The 17,541-nt window shown below is 44.2% G+C and overlaps 1 protein-coding gene across 1 annotated transcript in view; it reads left to right on the top strand.

The window, feature by feature from the left end:
* Nucleotides 1-17,541, top strand: part of LOC146867251 (glutathione peroxidase 3-like) — a 67,895-nt gene that overhangs the window by 15,487 nt on the left and 34,867 nt on the right. Inside the window, exon 3 of the mRNA XM_085614867.1 lies at nucleotides 5,389-5,482. Within this exon, the coding sequence (XP_085470993.1) occupies nucleotides 5,410-5,482 (73 nt within the window). The 5' untranslated portion in view covers nucleotides 5,389-5,409. The remainder of the gene's footprint in view (nucleotides 1-5,388; nucleotides 5,483-17,541) is intronic.

Below are 17,541 nucleotides of genomic sequence, written 5' to 3'. Positions count from 1 at the left end.
ACTGACGTATCTGGAACGATCACTTAGCTCCAACATGGGCCGGGTACCGCCCTTCTTCACACATGACGCCGAAAAGTATTTCAGCGCCAACGGTAGGCTGGCTGACACTTTTACAGTGCCGGCGAGGAGGGGTAGGTGATTCGGCTACTTTCCTCAACGGATTGGTGAGTACAAACAGACTACAAGGCCAGGTTTAAAACCTTACCAGACCGGGCTTTCTTGGTGGGTTGTTGAGAAGTGGAACACGGAATTTGGGGTACCGCGATACCGATTGATCTGACAGAGAGCTAACGGGCAGACTACGAGGTTTTGGTTGAGATAGCACTTCCGGATAGTGGGGAGGCAGACCATTTGATGAAGGGTGCCTGCCGCTGTGTGGGGGATGCACTTTAACCTTACACCATCGAGTTTCACCCCCAGGAGCCACTGCAGGATACCATTGGGAGCCGTTGATTAATGAACGTGCTCTCTGTCAACGGACATTAAGGCAGGCGATTTGACACTTCGACTACAGATAGGTGAGTGACACAATAGACCTGTCCACCATCACCAGCGATTTACTGTGAATGAGTGATTCGCCCTCACTACTGATATTACTATGAATGAGCGATCCGCTAATTCCCTTGGGTGAAAACGTCTATGAAGTACAGTCCTCCGTTTTTATCCTGTTTTCAATCAGTCGCATTAATTGTTTTTAGTGGGTGATTAAGCAATGCCCATTTTTATTACCTCGTGCCATAGATCTCTTAACACACCTCCTAATGTTATAATGTTAAGGAGGTTCCTGGAGAGAGAGTTGTGGATACAGTGTGACCTGAATACCTTTGATACAGTTGTGTTTCCATTATGTATCCCCTTCTTTTAGGTCACTGCATGACACTACGGGAAACTTGACCCGTTGTGCGAACACATGGTAGGTAGTACTCACCCCCACCACGCTGTGTAGATAGATTCACTCACTAGGTCCTGAAGAATTGCCATGGATCAAACTGACCAGCAGGCATGAAACATGTTGACCTTTAGAGTTGAGTATAGCTTAAACTGAACCATCATGTCAGAAAGCTGCCACTCTGTTTGTTTTAATGAGGTGGATAGCCAGCCAGAACTAAAATTTTATTTGGACTATCCAACCTTTTTTAAGTCACCCTTTTCACTACATCTACACACTCAAGGCCCCTCAGCCCCACTGCATCATACGGCGAGGAACAAAAGATCTCCGCTAAAGAACCCCTTTACGGGTGCCCATTGGGTATTGCAGCACCGACCCAACAAGGAGCAGGTTCATATGATGAAGCATGACACCTAGCTTGCTTGGTGTGTGAGGACCCTTGTTCCGATAGAAGGAATTCCCCCTCCCCCCTCTCTCTCACCCCCTGAACCACCGAGTTTGTACTTACAAACACGGGTGGCTTGGTTTACTGTTTTACTGTCTCCTAGGCACTGAGATAAGAGATACTGCATTCCTTTAGGTATTAGTATTTGACTGGGCATTTATGCTGGACCTCTATAAAAAGCCCCACAGTCCCTTCTTTTGTTGATTGATAGTATTCTTACATTAACATAACTAATCATAGCAGCTTGTGACCATCTTGCAATAGTATTGTACATAGTCTACTGTTTTAAAGTTCCATCATGGGTGCCCAGTTTAGAAACAACGTGCTGCCACCATGGAATAGTAAAATAATAATACACACTGGACAACAGCCTTCCATAATGGTCGACCGGTTCAGGGAAAGTGAAAACGCAGGACGTGGCGCACTGCAGATAAAAAATGTAAATAAAAAAGGAGAAGCAAATAATTTAAAGGGAAACTATAGAACAAGGAAATTGAAAAATAAAAGACTGATCAACCTGCCCTAATGCTGTAGCACACTTATATAAAGGTGGTTGTGCGCATGATCTGAAAATGACATAATTCACGGAAGAAGACATCCAATCACTGAAGTGGGCTGAACCATTACCCGATGCAGTACACTGTCATAGATGGAAGCAGAGTGTGAGTGGCACTCATACAGACCAAAAGCTGATGAGGGCTGACCGAAAGGCCCTCTGTATCTATATGGATGGATGTATTGTTTAACTTTTTTTTTTATAAGATCCTGGCAGACAGCTAAGCCTGTCAGGCTTGAAAAGGGACTCTAGCAAGAAACATTACAGGGCAGATGTTCTACCCATTGGGTTTGTCAAATGTGGTAACCCATCCCTTAACCTTTTGTGGAAAGGTAATCTGTAAGATCTCATGTTACAAAATACTTGACTGCAGGCTTTAAAACAGTGCAAAAACAATCCACCCATAAAGACCAATGGGCTTTAGGATATGTGTTACAGAGTAAACACAAATTGGTAAGGCCAATAAGTCTCACTTTTGGAACTTTCTGGCTTTGCTAATCCATTGGAAATGCTGCCCAGCATCGCCAAAGGACAAAAGCAAAGAAGATAAATAGTGTGATGACAATGCAGTGTAACTGCTTGCATGCGTGGTGATTTATGCACAAACATGCATCACCATGCACGTATTCAATTATGAAATCATGTGGACACAGATCTGAGATTGTTTGTAAATATTTTTTTAAAAATGAAATCGAAGTTGCACTAAAGCTTTTTTTAAGGAGGATGGGCCAGCAGCAATTAGATGTATGGCCCTCCCAGAAAACCCATATGTTGGAAAAAAGGACGGAAGGTTCAGAGGGGCAATGGAAGAGCAGGTGACGGTTTAAATAAAACAAAAGTAAAGCTGGGAGGAGGGGAGTAGCAGCACATGAGGGAGACAACTCCACCCATGGTGGGAGTGGAGCACATGAAGGGCAAAGCAACATAGGAGGCTACGAAAGAATGCCACGAGGGGGAGACCAACATGTAGTATGGGGAATGGGAGAGAAGCACAGAGGGAATGAGCTAGAAAACACAAGAACTCTTTTGGAGTGCTTAACCAAAAAAGAAAAAAAAGGCTCACTAAAAGTGAACAGTGGAAGGCTACAAGTCAGCCAATCAAAAGGATAGTAAAGTGGCTATGCTGCAGTGGAGGTATAAAAACAAGTAGAGGAAGGCAAGACATTGAATAGGAAGCAAACAAATTAGAGTGATAATAAAGCCAACCAATGGTAAACAATGGGTGGGATCTAAGTTCACACTAAGTTCACAATTGGTCTTTCGCAATTAGACAATATATGGTGTCTGGTAGGTGAGACCTCATAAATCAGGCTTACAGCAATTGTCATACATTTTCACAATTGACCAGATCAGACATATGGCATCTGGAATACCCTTTCCCAGTGAACCAAGCAGATATATAACTGTTATCATATGGTTGTCATCACAACAGACTCGGGCCTAATGTATTGAGTATACACAGTTACAGTCTGCAAAGCAAAATGCCAACTCTCCTAGGAGGGTCTAACAAGGATTCTCACAATGTAAATTTTCTATACCCAGGGCCACTGGAATTATGCGGTAGGAAAGTACCAAATTTTCTGGCAAGGTTGATTACATTATGTGCAGGGCCACTGGAACTATGCAATTGGGCAGCCGCTGTGATTTTCACATAATTATGGATTTGCCGCTTTTGGCACATAATCCATCATCTGCTGCATAATCTGCAGATTTTAACAAAAAAATGTTTTGTTTCCATCTCAAACTGATCAAAGCTACTAAAAACTCGGCGACATGTTTTGTTGAGCAGTGAAAATCACTTCCAAAGATTGACTGGTCATCTTTATGTTGCTTATTCATATATTTATGTTTTAAACTGATAACAATAAGGTGCAACCTATGCCTAGAGAGTTAACAATTGTAAAAATGACAAATTAGTGAAATAATACTATCACAAAATGTGCCGCATTATGCCGCATAATTGGCCTTTTCTTGCCACATAATTTAGGCACCCCTGCCGCATAATTTGGCCCTCCCATGCGGCTTAATTCCAGAGGCCCTGATTTTGTGGCAAGAAAGGCAAATTATGCGGCATAACGCAGCACATTTTTTGATACTATTTCTTCATTATTTTGTTGATTTTACACTTGTTAACACTGTCTGGGAATAGGTTGTGCCTCAGTTTGATACACAAACATAGAAATAAGCAACAGAAAGGTGACGAGTCAGCCTTTGTTAAGGACCTTCCACTGCACAGCAACACGTGTCACTGCGAATTCAGTAACTTTTGAACGTTTGAGCTAGAAACAATTTTTCTGAATAAAATCAGCAGATTATGCAACAGATGATGGATTATACCTCACAATCGCATAATTGCAGTGGCCCTGATGGACAGTGACCCTGATGATAATTCCAGAAGGGGTAACCATCACCAAAACCGTTGCCTACTAAGGTAAAAAGTGAGCTCCCATGTAACAAAATACCTGTCTGTAGACTTTAATAGAGTAATAACAATCCACCCCTAACTGCCGATTGACTTTAACATACACTTTTCACAGTAAATATGTCAGACCTATTGCCTTTATCATAATAGTTCATAGCAAACAACCAGACCTATAATCTTTATCATTGGCGTGTCATAAAAAGGATTATCACAGAGTAAATCTTCTATATCCATGGATTGTCGCAGAGGGTAACCAGCATCAAAACCCTTGCCTACTACAGTAATCTGTGAGATTTCATGTAACAAATTATTCTCTGCAGGCTTCCATACAGAGAAATAACATTCCGCCCTTAAATGGATTGATGTTAACATATGCTTTTCACAATAAATATGCCTGGCATAGTGCCTTTATCATAACATGTCTTAAGAAACAGATCAGGCCTATAGGCATGATCTTTGACTTTCCACAACAACAATCTCTGCATATAAGGTTTACCACAAGCCAAAATGTGCAGCATAAGCACTGTTTTTAGTCGAAGCACCGAACGTTGGCCCAATCAGACCTTGTACTCAGGGAACCAACATGTGAGTGAAGCCTAAGCTGCTCTCAGTAGTACTCTGAAAGCTCTTTTTTATTGAACGCATACATTTTGGTAACAGCTGTGCTGTCAAGCCAGACCAAAAAAGCTACTTCCCTACTTGCTTGCCACATAGATATTTCACTGAATGGTTAGACTAAGTGTCGGTCTTCAAAAAACATCCATTGCACTTAGATAGAGAAACATTTTTCATGGGCTTCCATTTTTAAACTCTGTTGAAAAACATATTTGCATCACTGATGGGCAGGAATCAAAACAGCAACAGCACATCATCCATTGCAAGTCAAGTGTTTGCAGTAGAATTCAACCAAACCCATGTTTCTTTGTTATTGTAACTTTTCAGAAGGATGTAGCTAATTGACATGACTAATCTGCATCACTTTTATGCTTTGAATTACTTTCAGATACTTAGATAACATTTGGTATTTTCAGAGATCTGAACTCTGTAAAATAAATATACTCTTTTATCTTTGCCAGTTTCCTTTGCTGAATAGACTGATGACCACCTTCAAGGATACATCCTTCTCAGTCCTAGGCTTTCCTTGCAACCAGTTTGGACTCCAGTCACCAGGTACGTGGGTCAAAATGTGCAGTTACCTCACAGTATAGAGATTAACAAAATGACCCATACAGATTTTGTACTTATGTTATGTTCATTTTTAGAGCGCAGCTAATCACCAGTGAGGGTATCAAGGCGCTGAGTAGGGCAGGCCTGAGTGGGGAGGAGGAGATCATGCCTATTTCATCTGGAAGAGACATGTCTTGAGGTTCCTTCGGAAGTCCATGAGGGAGGGAAAGCTTCTGAGGTTTTTTAGAAGGCGTTCCAGGTCCTGGCTGTGAGGTATAAGAAGGAGCGTCCTCTGCTTCTGGTCTTCTTGATGCGATGGAGGTGTGCTCTTGCCTGGGATGTAGATCTAAGGTGTCTGGTGGGTTGGTAGAAGTTGAGGCGGTGGTTGAGGTTAGCTGTACCGGTGCCCTGGAGAGCTTTGTAGGCGTGGGTGAGTAGCTTGAACTTACAGCTTTCCTGGACTGGGAGCCAGTGGAGATTGTTGAGGTGTGGAGAGATGTGGTTATTTCGGGGGATGTTCTGGATAAGTCTGGCGGCAGCGTTCTGGGTGGTTTGGAGTCAGCATAGGACATGGACAGGTATTCTGATGTAGAGGCTGTTTCCGTAATCAGGTTTACTTGTGATAAGAGACTGGGGGACCGTTGTCTGGTGTTCAGTGAGATCCACTTGAAAATCTTGCATAGCATTCACAGGATGTGGAAGCATGATGAGGACATGGTGTTGATCTGTCTGCCCATGGAGTGGTTGGTGTCTGAGTTTCTTGGCATGGTCCGTAGGGGTGGGTGGCCGTCCAAATTCAGAGGGCCACCAAGAGGCACCCCAGAGGGATAGTTGGTGCTGAAGATTAGGACTTCAGTTTGGTCAGTGTTGAGCTGGTGACAATTGTTTTTCATCCAAGCAGCGAAGTTACTCATCCAGTTGGCGAAGTCTGCATTGGCGGAGCTGGTTGAGTCGGTAAGGGAGAGGATGTTATGTCTGTCATCGGCAGAGGATACTATGTTGATGCTGTGGGCTTTGACGATGTCCGCAAGGGGCGTCATGTAGGTGTTGAAGAGTGTTGGGCTGAGCGACAATCCTTGAGGGACTCTGCCGATGAGCTTCTTGTGTTCTGAGGTGTAGGGGGGAAGTCTAACTCATTGAGTTCTGTCCATAAGGAAGGAGGATATCTACTTGAGGGCCGTTCCACAGATACCCAGGTGTTGAAGCTTTCTGATGAGTGACTTGTGGGAGACCGTATCAAAAACTGCGCAGAGGTCGAGGAGGATGAGTGTGGCCATTTCTCCTCAGTCAAGAATTTTTCTGACGTCATCAGTGGCCACAATGAGAGCAGTCTCTGTGTTGTGGTTTGTGCAAAAGCCTGATGGAGAGCTGTCAAGGAGTAGATGGAGTTCTAGGTGGACTGAGAGTTGAGTATTGATGGCGTTTTCAATTACTTTAGCTGAAAATGGCAGGAGAAAGATGGGTCTGTAGCTGCTGAGGGTGTTGGGGTCTGCTGTTGGTGTCTTCAATATGGCGTTGACTTCTGCATTTTTTTAGCAAGACGGGAAGGTGGCAGTGGTTATGGAGGTGTGGATGATAGCTGTGAGCATGGGGGAGATGATGGTTCTTACAAGGTTTTATATGAAGTAGGGGCATGATCTGAGAGGGCTCCTGAGTGGATGGTATTGATTAGGGGGTGGTTTCTTCATTGGAGTGGGGCTTCCAGTTGCTTACCTGCTGTTTGGCGAGGAAGGAGGTGTTCGGCTGGACGGGGGAGTTCGTATCGGTATGCTGGGAGTCAAATGTGTTGTAGATCTTGGCAATCTTCTTTGTAGAAGTTTTCAGAGGTTGTTACAAAATGCTTGGGATGGGATGCTTTCGTTTTTGACACCTGCGGTACTGGAGAACTCCTTGACGATGGTGAAGAGTTCTTTGCCATTGTTGGAGCTGGCTTGGAGTCTGAGAGTTAGGGCCTTTTTCTGTGCATTTTCTTTATGGTGGTAGAGGTTGAGGGTGGGTTTGTACGTGGATCTTGCATTGGTGTTTTTGCCAAATCTCTATTTTCTCTCATGTTGTTTGCAGCAGCGCTTGGAGTCCTCGAGGTCCTTCATGTACCAGCTGGGTCGTTTGTTGTTTTGTAGGTGGGCGCGCTGCAGTTGGCGCAGTCGTGAGCCATTTATTGAAGCGCTTGGTATTGACATCAAGGTTCACGGTTTGATTGGGTGGGCATTCCTGTAGGGTTTTGGTCCAGTTTTCCTGGATATTTTGCCCCAGTGTCTTGATGGTGCTTTGGGTATTTCTGGTGGGTTAATGTGGTGGGCGGGTATCTTGAAATGGGATCACTGACAGAATATCGCTTACACAAATTTCATGTTACCAAAATATCGGGACATAAATATCATTGTAAAAAATATCGACATCCTATCTTTATAATGGTAAGTACTAAAATATCGGGAAAAAAATATTGTTGTTAAAAGTATCGTTTTTAAAAATATCGTTTTTTTAAATGTATAAAAAATAATGCAAAATAAATTAATACATATAATAAAATACATATCTAGAATTATTAGAAAATGTAAAAAATGATAAGTAATAAATATAATGTAAACATACATATATAATATATATATATATATATATATATGTACTTAATATTAAATAATTATTTTAATAAATTATAAAATGTTGGGAACATTTTAAAAAGGATAAATACACACACACACACACATATATGTATATATATATATATATATATATATATATTATCTACTGGCGGTTGCCAGTAGATAGTTATAGTTAGGATCGTGTTTCCATAGGAAATCCGCAACATTCTATTTAGAAATAACTTTGGTGCCGATTGACGAAACCTCGCGAAATTTTCAAAATAGGTGGGGCGCTCCGCTCCGCTCCTTCCCTGAAAGTCTCTGGGGGATTCGTCAAGCGGGGGCTGAGAAAAAGGGGGGGTCCCAAAACGCGTTTTCCCCATGCATTTTTCCATAGGACCTTTAGTCCAAGCTACAGCCCGAACGGCTGAACAGAATTACTTGAAATTTGGCAGAGAGGTAGTCCTCAGGTCAGGGATGTGCCTTTTGCAGGTCTGGTGTAAATCTGTTCAGTAGTTCCTGAGAAAATAGCATTTAAATCAATATATATATATCTGTAAGCGCGCAACGTGCGCGTACGGTAAAACTTACCGTACGCGCACGCTGCCGTGCGCGAGCGCGCTTCTGATTGGTTGGTAGATCTTAGTAAACATTCGAATCGGTCGAAACCAGGAAGTGTCGGCCGCCATTTTGTCTCTCGCAGTCTGAGGGGTGAAAAACAAAGGTGGAGAACGTGAAAAGGGGGCAGGGTGGACAGTTCCTGACCCCCTAGCCTTTGTCAGGGGGTCCCAGAAGGACCCCCCAAGGGCCAAAATTTCCTTTACTTTTTTTGCGAAAAATCGCGGAGTACGCGTAGCGTGCGCGTACGGTAGAAACTGAAAAATTCCGCAAACTGCACCGTGCGCGTACGGTACGCGCACGGTGAAAAACCTTAAAAAAAAAAAAATACATAACTTAGCATTTAAAAAAACGTACAAATTCACTGACAAAATCATAGGTTTCACACACGTTATAGTTAGGAATTAGCATTTAAAAAACCTTGCAAATTCACTTAAAAAACCATAGGTTTCACACATGTTATAGTTAGCTGGACATTTGACTCGTGAAAAACCATTGAAATTCCCCCATTATAGTTAGTTCAGATAACTATAACTCGCGCAACCGCCACTCTTATCACAAGGATGATGTCATCAGTAATGTCATGAGTGATGCCACTGACCATGTCATGAGTGATGTAATATGTGACGTCATCAGCAGTGGATTGCGGGTGCGCGAGTTATAGTTATCTGAACTAACTATAACGGGGGAATTTCAATGGTTTTTCACGAGGGAAATGTCCAGCTAACTATAACATGTGTGAAACCTATGGTTTTTTAAGTGAATATATATATATATATATATATATATATATATATATATATATATATATATATATATTCGCCCAAACTTGCCCTTGCAAATGAGCCCGCACTCACAGAACAGGTAAGTTGAACAACAACATTTATTTTCCGATAAAGCAGGCATTTTAGTTCACATTCTCCCTGCAGCTGCCTGACGCGTTTCAAAGATTCATATCTCCTTTTTCAAAGGCGCTTGCAAATTCAGTCTATTTTCACGCCGCCATCCCGCTCCATTAGTCACGTTTCAATACACACTTTCAGGGCTTTCAAGTAGTTGAGATTAATTAAACCTCTGGTGTGTCACTGCAAAGCATTGCGGTACTTGCGGTCCTTTCAATTGTTACCCTTATGTGGGTTCCTATGAACTGCAATGTTTTACGAAAGGAGCAGCCCTCCGGTGGGCCAAAAGAACTGAAAGTCCTGCTTTCACACTTTGAAAGTACCTGTAAAGCCGTCACAACTGGCATAGTTCCAACTGTCGGTCCCATCATATTTTTTGGGCGGTGTAAAATCATCTGCTGCGGAGTGCGTCCTCATTGCAGGGCAAAAACTTGGGAACATGATTTACGGCAGGTCCAGCCGTAGAGGACTGCACCACCATGAAAAGGTAATGTGAGGCTGCTGGTTTCAGAACTATTCTAAACACAAGCGGCGCAGCAGAGAAGGAAATACAAACCTGGTTGTTTTAATTCCTGAGGCCCACTGGAGGGCTTTTGAACAAATGACTAATGAATTTGCATTGGAATAACACAGAAGCCACTGGAGGGTTTGAATCGACATGATAATGAACTACAAGTTCCGGCATGCAATTAAAAATGAACTCACCTGAGAGGCACACCAGACGTGCATAAATTTGTGAACATGCAGGGCACTTGTTTTTCTGTGAATCCAATGTGAGCCTATGAATAAGGGGTTGGGACCCCGAAACGCGTCAGGCAAAGGAAGTGATCAGGATTAAATGCCGGTTTTGCAATAAAGGATTTGTAAAATCATCTGCTGCGGAGTGCGTCCTCATTGCAGGGCAAAAACCTGGGAACATATATATATGTATATATATACATACACCTGTTACATTAAAATAAAATATATATATATATAATAAAATAAAATATTAAAAAATATATATACATTTTTAAACAACATTGTACACTACATTAAGTGCAACGTTAGGGAAAATGTTGGATAGCGTAGGGGATAAAATTACTATTCCCACTCCAGGAAATGCAACAGTAGGGAAAGAGTTGGATAGCGTAGGGGAATAATTTACTATTCCCACTCCGACAAGTGCAACAGTAGGGAAAGTGTTAAATAGCAGAGGGGAATAATTTACTATTTCCACTCCAGCAAGCACAACACTAGGGAAAGAGTCGGATAGCGATGGGTAATAATTTACTATTCCCACTCCAGGGAGTGCAACAGTAGGGAAAGTGTTGGATAGCGGAAGAGTAAAAATGACTATTCCCACTCCAGGGAGTGCAACAGTAGGGAAAGTGTAGGATAACGGAGGGGTAAAAATGACTATTCCCACTCCAGCAAGAGCAACAGTAGGGAAAGTGTTGGATAGCAGAGGAGAATAATTTACTACTCCCACTCCAATGACTGCAACAGTAGGGAAAGTGTTGGATAGCGTAGGGGAATAATTTACTATTCCCACTCCAACGAGTGCAACAGTAGGGAAAGTGTTAAATAGCGGAGGAGAATAATTAACTATTCCCACTCCAGCAAGCACAACACTAGGGAAAGTGTTGGATAGCATAGGGGTAAAAATTACAATTCCCACTCCATGGATAGCAACAGTAGGGAAAGTGTTGGATAGCGTAGGGGTATAAAATTACTATTTCCACTCCAGGGAGTGCAACAGTAGGGAAAGTGTTGGATAGCCGAGGGGATACAATTACTATTCCCACTCCATGGATAGCAACAGTAGGGAAAGTGTTGGATAGCGTAGGGGTATAAAATTACTATTTCCACTCCAGGGAGTGCAACAGTAGGGAAAGTGTTGGATAGCCGAGGGGATACAATTACTATTCCCACTCAAGCAAGTGCAACAGTAGGGAAAGTGTTGGATAGCGGAACCCACAACCTGCTCCTAAAAAAATGACACAATTAACATAAGTAACCATTAATTATTAATAATTAACAACCAATTAATAACTAATTAATAAAACATTAATTACCAGAATTAACAATATAAAAAATTAAATACGTAAATATTAATTAATTAAAAAAATTAATTAGTTAATTATAATTAAATTACTTCCCACCTGAGTCCCCTATAAACCCACAACCCGCTACAGAACTAAAATGCAAAGTTTCTATTAGAAAAAAAATAACTTCTAAATATTTAACACATATATCAAAAAACAAATGCAATACTTAGACAAAAAAATAGAACACATACATTTAAAATACATACTAAAATACATAACACTAACTAAAACAACGATATTTTTAACAACAATATTTTTGCAAACAATATTAATGACTTCGATATTTTTAAAAACGATATTACTTACCTTAAACTCGATATTCTTGACCACGATATTCTGACAGTCGATATTTTTGTATCACGATACTTTTAACTCGATATTAGTGCCAGTCGACATTAACAACTCGATATTATGTCTGTTTACCATTGAAATGTATGATGGAGTGGTCGGACCATGTGAGCAGGGTCGTGTGGGTGGTGGTGATCCTGCCATGCCATTCATGTGAGGAAACTTTGAGCCCGATGTACAAAGGACAGGACTATGACACAAATCGTGCTTTTTCAAAGTGCAGCAATGCTACCCAGTCTCTTTTTTTAACTGTATCCTCTGTCTGAGGTGCTGGGACCCTCAACAGTGTTTGCTGCTTTCATCACGTCAAGAATGGTACTGTTCAGGTAGGCCACACTTGACTAATACTGGTTGGTATTTGGTTGTGTAGGTAGGCCAAATATGACTAATGTCGGGCAAGAATGAAAAATTTCCTAGCTATCGTAACGGAAAGTTTCAATTCTATTAAGGACTCGGAGGCGAGGATTATGCCTTCTTTCTCCACTTTATTCATACAGCAGCAGAGAAAGAACAACAAAGACTACGTTTCCCATGAACCATAGGGAAAAAAAGTAGTCAACAACACTGTGTCAACAGCCAATCAAAAGAGACGAAAAGTGTCCAATCAGAGCCTCTCCAGTTACTGATAGTCCCTTGTTAGTATCCAGATCTCCTCTTTCGGAGCGCGAAGACAGCCCAGTACTCCACTTCAGGAGTCCTGTTTGTGGGTATCCGAACCTGCAACAAACAAGGCAGTATTACCAAGGGGAAAACACAACCCTAGGTAGCAATCCAGCAAAGAAAACCAACGGAAAGGTAGTTAGAACATATCATCAAGCACTACTTCCTTCGGCATAAACATGAAGGAAAGAATTTACTTACTGCAATACGGGGAGGGATCTCCTCTGAGAACACAGGGCGGGATAATCCTCGCCTCCGAGTCCTTAATAGAATTGAAACTTTCCATTACGATAGCTAGGAAATTTTTCATTCTATGTCAGGACTGGAGGCGAGGATTATGCTTGTTTAAAGCTTGCCCACAACCAGTTGAGCCATACTGAGAATTAGCTTGAAGTAAAACCTCTTAAATGTGGAATCCGAGGACCAGTCCGCCGCATTGAGGATATCCTCCAAGCGAGCACCCAGACCAAACGCCTTCGAGGCCATAGCCCCTCTCGTGGAATGCGCCCCAAAATGCCGGAGGCTAATACCCGCCTCCTGCATCACCCAACGCACCCAACGCGCGATGGTGGGGAAGGAAACAGCCTTAAAGGGTTTCCGGAGCGCAATGAGCAGCTGACGCTCTCCCGGAGGACGATACTCCTCCGTCATCTCCTCGTAGGCCTTGAGGCAACGGACCACACAGAGCTTTGGAGAATCCGCGAAGGCCGGGTAAGAGACAACTCTTGTATTGCACTTTGTCCGGCGAGAAAGGGTAAACGTCACCCCATCCGGAGTGAACATTCGACCCGAGATATCGAGTGCGCGCACATCCGACACTCTACAATGTAAATAAAGCTGTATGGAGGAACAAATAGACCAAAATTATTTGCAAAAGGATACCTTTAATTATCCTTTCATGTGTTTATAAATTCACATCTCTTTTTTCATTTTTTAACTGTGCATGTATAACGAACATATATTTACAAAACACAACCTATATACAAAAGACGCAAATACGCTACTATCCAAAACTAAATATTCATTTCGGGATCCACCTTTCAATAGTGTGGGAATCCATGAGAGCATATACATTGCGTAGGAAAAAACATTGTCTCCAGAAAATCAAAGTGTGAGAAGTTGGCCTGGCATATGCTGTTCCTAGTTATAGGGACACCTTGCACCAGTCCAATTCGACTCCTATTGATGATAGGTTTAAGACAACCTTTAAAGAAAGCTATCCTAGTGGTAGCTGTGGAGAGCAGCCTTCAGGCTAAGTCTTGAAGGAGTGTTAAGCTTATTGTTTTACCATAATAACCTCTTGAATAACCAAATGAAAGAGTAGCCCACACAGGTATATATATAAAATATATGTATTTATTCTAGACAGAATCCCACAGTCACTTTGTGTGGCTAGTGGCAAGGCTACACTTCAAACAAGCATTTATAAACACAATAAATAGCACAGAAATCAATGGGCCCCAGGGGGGGACCAAACCATATACTAAAATAGTGGTATAAGAACCACGACAATTCTACAGGCAATGCCTAGGGCATTCAGGATCGCTGGCCCCTTAAGAATCCACCCACAGTTAAGAGGAAGGGGACCCACGGGAGGCGTGTGCAGTGCGAGAAGTTGCTGTCGGGATCGCAATGTTAGCCTATGGAGAATGTCGCGGTTGAATAATTAAGGTTTAAGGACACTTCTAGCAACAGTACAAAGTTAAGGCTTGAGACTTAAGGCTTTGGAGAGCCCACCACCACGGAAGTACCGAAGTACCACTGTTACCTGCCCCAGGGAAGCCGGGTGCATAGGTCGATTCTGGTGTCGGGTCGCGGGCTGATTTTCTATGAAAAAGGAGTCCAAACTGCTGCTAGCTGGAAGTGTCGCTGAAGTCGTGAAGATTGAAGTTGAAGAAAAGACAAAGATGAACCTGAAAGCAGAGGGGACAGAGTCTGGGTCACAGCACAGTGACCAGGGAGCTCACAGGAAGGAGCTCGAGGATGTCGGGTGCTTCAGGTGTGGAAGGTACAGCTGGGCTCTGCAGTCACGGGCTCCGGGAGGCTTCAAGGAAGGCCAGCTTCTGGAGGGCGACTGTCCCATGTCGGCTGAGGGTCGCTGCGGTGTTAGTGTCCCGATTGGATCCACTAAGCATTGGCAACCGCAACCCACGCAAGATAGACAAAGCAGCTGCTGGTGCAGACCCACGTGGTCTGAGGGTGCTCTCCTTTGCAGGGAGCGTAGAGCAGGCCTGGAGCAACCAGGGGAACTCTTAGAAAAGAAGATTGTCCTCCGTCAGGGCCCACAAGTCGAGGGACAAGGGACCGCGGAAGGCAGCAAAATGGAGTGCGTAAAAGGGCTCCCACGGGCCACCGGAGCGGGCCAGGGAGCTGAGGGTCGGCACAAATGCTGCTTGAAGGTTGGCTCAAGAATGGGCCAAAGCACAACTTCCCCACTGGTCGGGGTCGTGTGCTGGACAAGAGGTGGCTGGTGTCTCTGGGTATGCGGGGATCTCGACACCCACGTGGTCCAGGGTGCTCAGACTTGCTGGGCACACTCACAGGACGCTGGGATGCACTGGAGACCCACCTCGAGGTTGCTGGAAGGCGTCGAAGGTCGTGAGAGCAACGAAGTTCCAACCGGGTATCTTGTAGTCTTTTAGGTGCCTGCCAAGCAGGGGGATAACTCCTTTATCCCAAGGGAGATTTCTTCAGTCAGCTGGGCAGCAGCTCGTGGAAGGTCAGTTCTGTGAAGTCCTGTACGAATCTAAGGCTCTAGGGCAAAGTTATTCCCATATATCCCCAAGATTAGGGGATGGTCCAAAATAGAGCCTACCAATCAGAGTAGAGGCGGGAAAGGGTGGCTACACCCACTCCCCTTTGTGTGTTTCCCACCTGGGCGAGGGGCAGGATGCCCCTGAACCGGTTCCAGGCGGTGTATGCAGAATTGGGGCTCTGCAGCTGCCTACGTGCAACTCTGAAAGGACATTTGGTGCACCCACCCTGTTCCAATCCACATATCCTGTCTGGGGAGGTGCTGGCACCTCCCTGCCACAGGAGCCCTATTGTCCAGATGGCGAGGCTGGGGTTTTCCCCAGCAACAGCCAGCCAGAGTCGTGTAGGTGGCGAACAGTAGCCATTTTGTGGTACATGTGCACTTTTAAATTGGTGTCCAAATTCTACCGCTTTTCCCATATCACCCTCCTAGCAAGGGGGAATCGTGCCCCCATGCCCATGGCTGGACTGGGGGTATGATTCCTTCATGTTTGACACCAAACACGATATGGTTCTGTGTAGCCATTCCTAAGTTACAGCGATGACGCAATAACTTATAATGCGGTTAAGAGTATATGGTATGGCTACACTACAAACAACCCAGTAACGATGTTACGAAGGTTGCAGAGAGGTCCTACTCACGTAGGGGTCCCCCCTCACACATACCTCAGCACCCAGCCCTGTAGGATTACCAGGGCCTGCCATAGGGGTGACCTATGAGAGTATATGTGTTGTATGGTATGGGACATAGGGTACCTACATCCCTGTAAGGGGTGCTAGCACCACCTTACCCAGGCTACAGTAGTGGCCTGGTGGTGTCAGTTTGGGTGGCTGTCCCAGGGTGGCACAATAAGTGCTGCAGCCCTGGTAGGCCTACTGGGGGACCCATGCCCTGGGTACCTAGGGTACCATCTACAAGGGACTGGTAGGGCATGCCCAGCATCCAATTATGTTTGTACCTAGAGTACTCACAACAGTTTTAGGGAGAAAGCAGATAGGCTGGGGTCCTGGATAGCAGGATCCCAGCCAGACTAGTCAAAAACCACTTAAATACCAGGCAAAAAGTTGGGGGCAACCATTAGTCAGATTCCACTCTCCTACACAAAGGCAATGTAGAACTCATAAGTCTCAATACATTCCAATTTTTTGGAGCCCTCTGTACAAACAAACTGTCGACGCGGTCGCGTTTCAGCCAGTTGATTCCTTTTGGCCTCTTCAGGACAAGGAAAGCAGCAGCAATCTCCAGTCGATAGAGCAGCTCAGTAAACCACCATTACTGGCAAGGGAGTGAGTCCAGTCCATTAGTTAAACATTTCTTAATCTGGTAATAATCGAGCCTCCCTGGTCGTGTACAATATTCTTCAAAGGGAAGCAGTCCGGCGTGGTGACTAGCTACACATTCTGCCGATTCTCAAACGAATACTCTCTCTTTCTCTTTTTTCCTCTCACCTCTCCCGTGTCTCAAGTGGAGTGACACTCTACGGCAAGAGATCAAGCAGAGCAGCATTGCCAGCTTCGCCGACAACTCCTTACGGGATAAAAACCTATTTGGTTGCCAAGACAGGCAGAGATTTAACACCTGATTAACATCCCACAGGGCCGAATACCGCGGTTCTGGAGGTAGGGAAAGTCGAATGCCCCGAAGGAGCCTGCAGGCCAAAGGGTGTTCACCCACCGCCGAACCACCAACCGGGACGTGACCCGAGAAAATGGCTGACCTGAAAGTGTTAATGGACCTATATGCCAAGCCAATTCGAAGCCAAATGCACCAGAAAGTTTACAACGTGGACCACATCCGTGACCACGGGATCGAAACCCCGTCGCAAACACCAACGGGACCATCTGCCCCACGCAGATTTGTATCGTTTAATGGTGCTATCCGCCCAGGCTTTAGAAAGGAGCTCTTCAGCTGATCGCGAAAGGCCTGGGCTTGCCATCTACCCCGGAAATCCTCCACGCCATGAGCCACAGCGAGTTCGCTGACACTAGAGGATGAGGATTGCCGTACGGATCCTTGAGGAGATCCGGAAACCGGGGGAGTAGGATTGGAAAATCCCAGGAAAGTTCAAGAAGAACTGGAAACCACACTTGAGACCTCCACAGAGGTG

This window comes from Triturus cristatus, chromosome 1_2, assembly GCF_964204655.1.
Source record: "Triturus cristatus chromosome 1_2, aTriCri1.1, whole genome shotgun sequence".
Classification (NCBI taxonomy): Eukaryota; Metazoa; Chordata; class Amphibia; order Caudata; family Salamandridae; genus Triturus; species Triturus cristatus.
The sequence above is the reverse complement of the archived record's forward strand: the minus strand, read 5'-3'. Positions and strand labels throughout refer to the sequence as shown.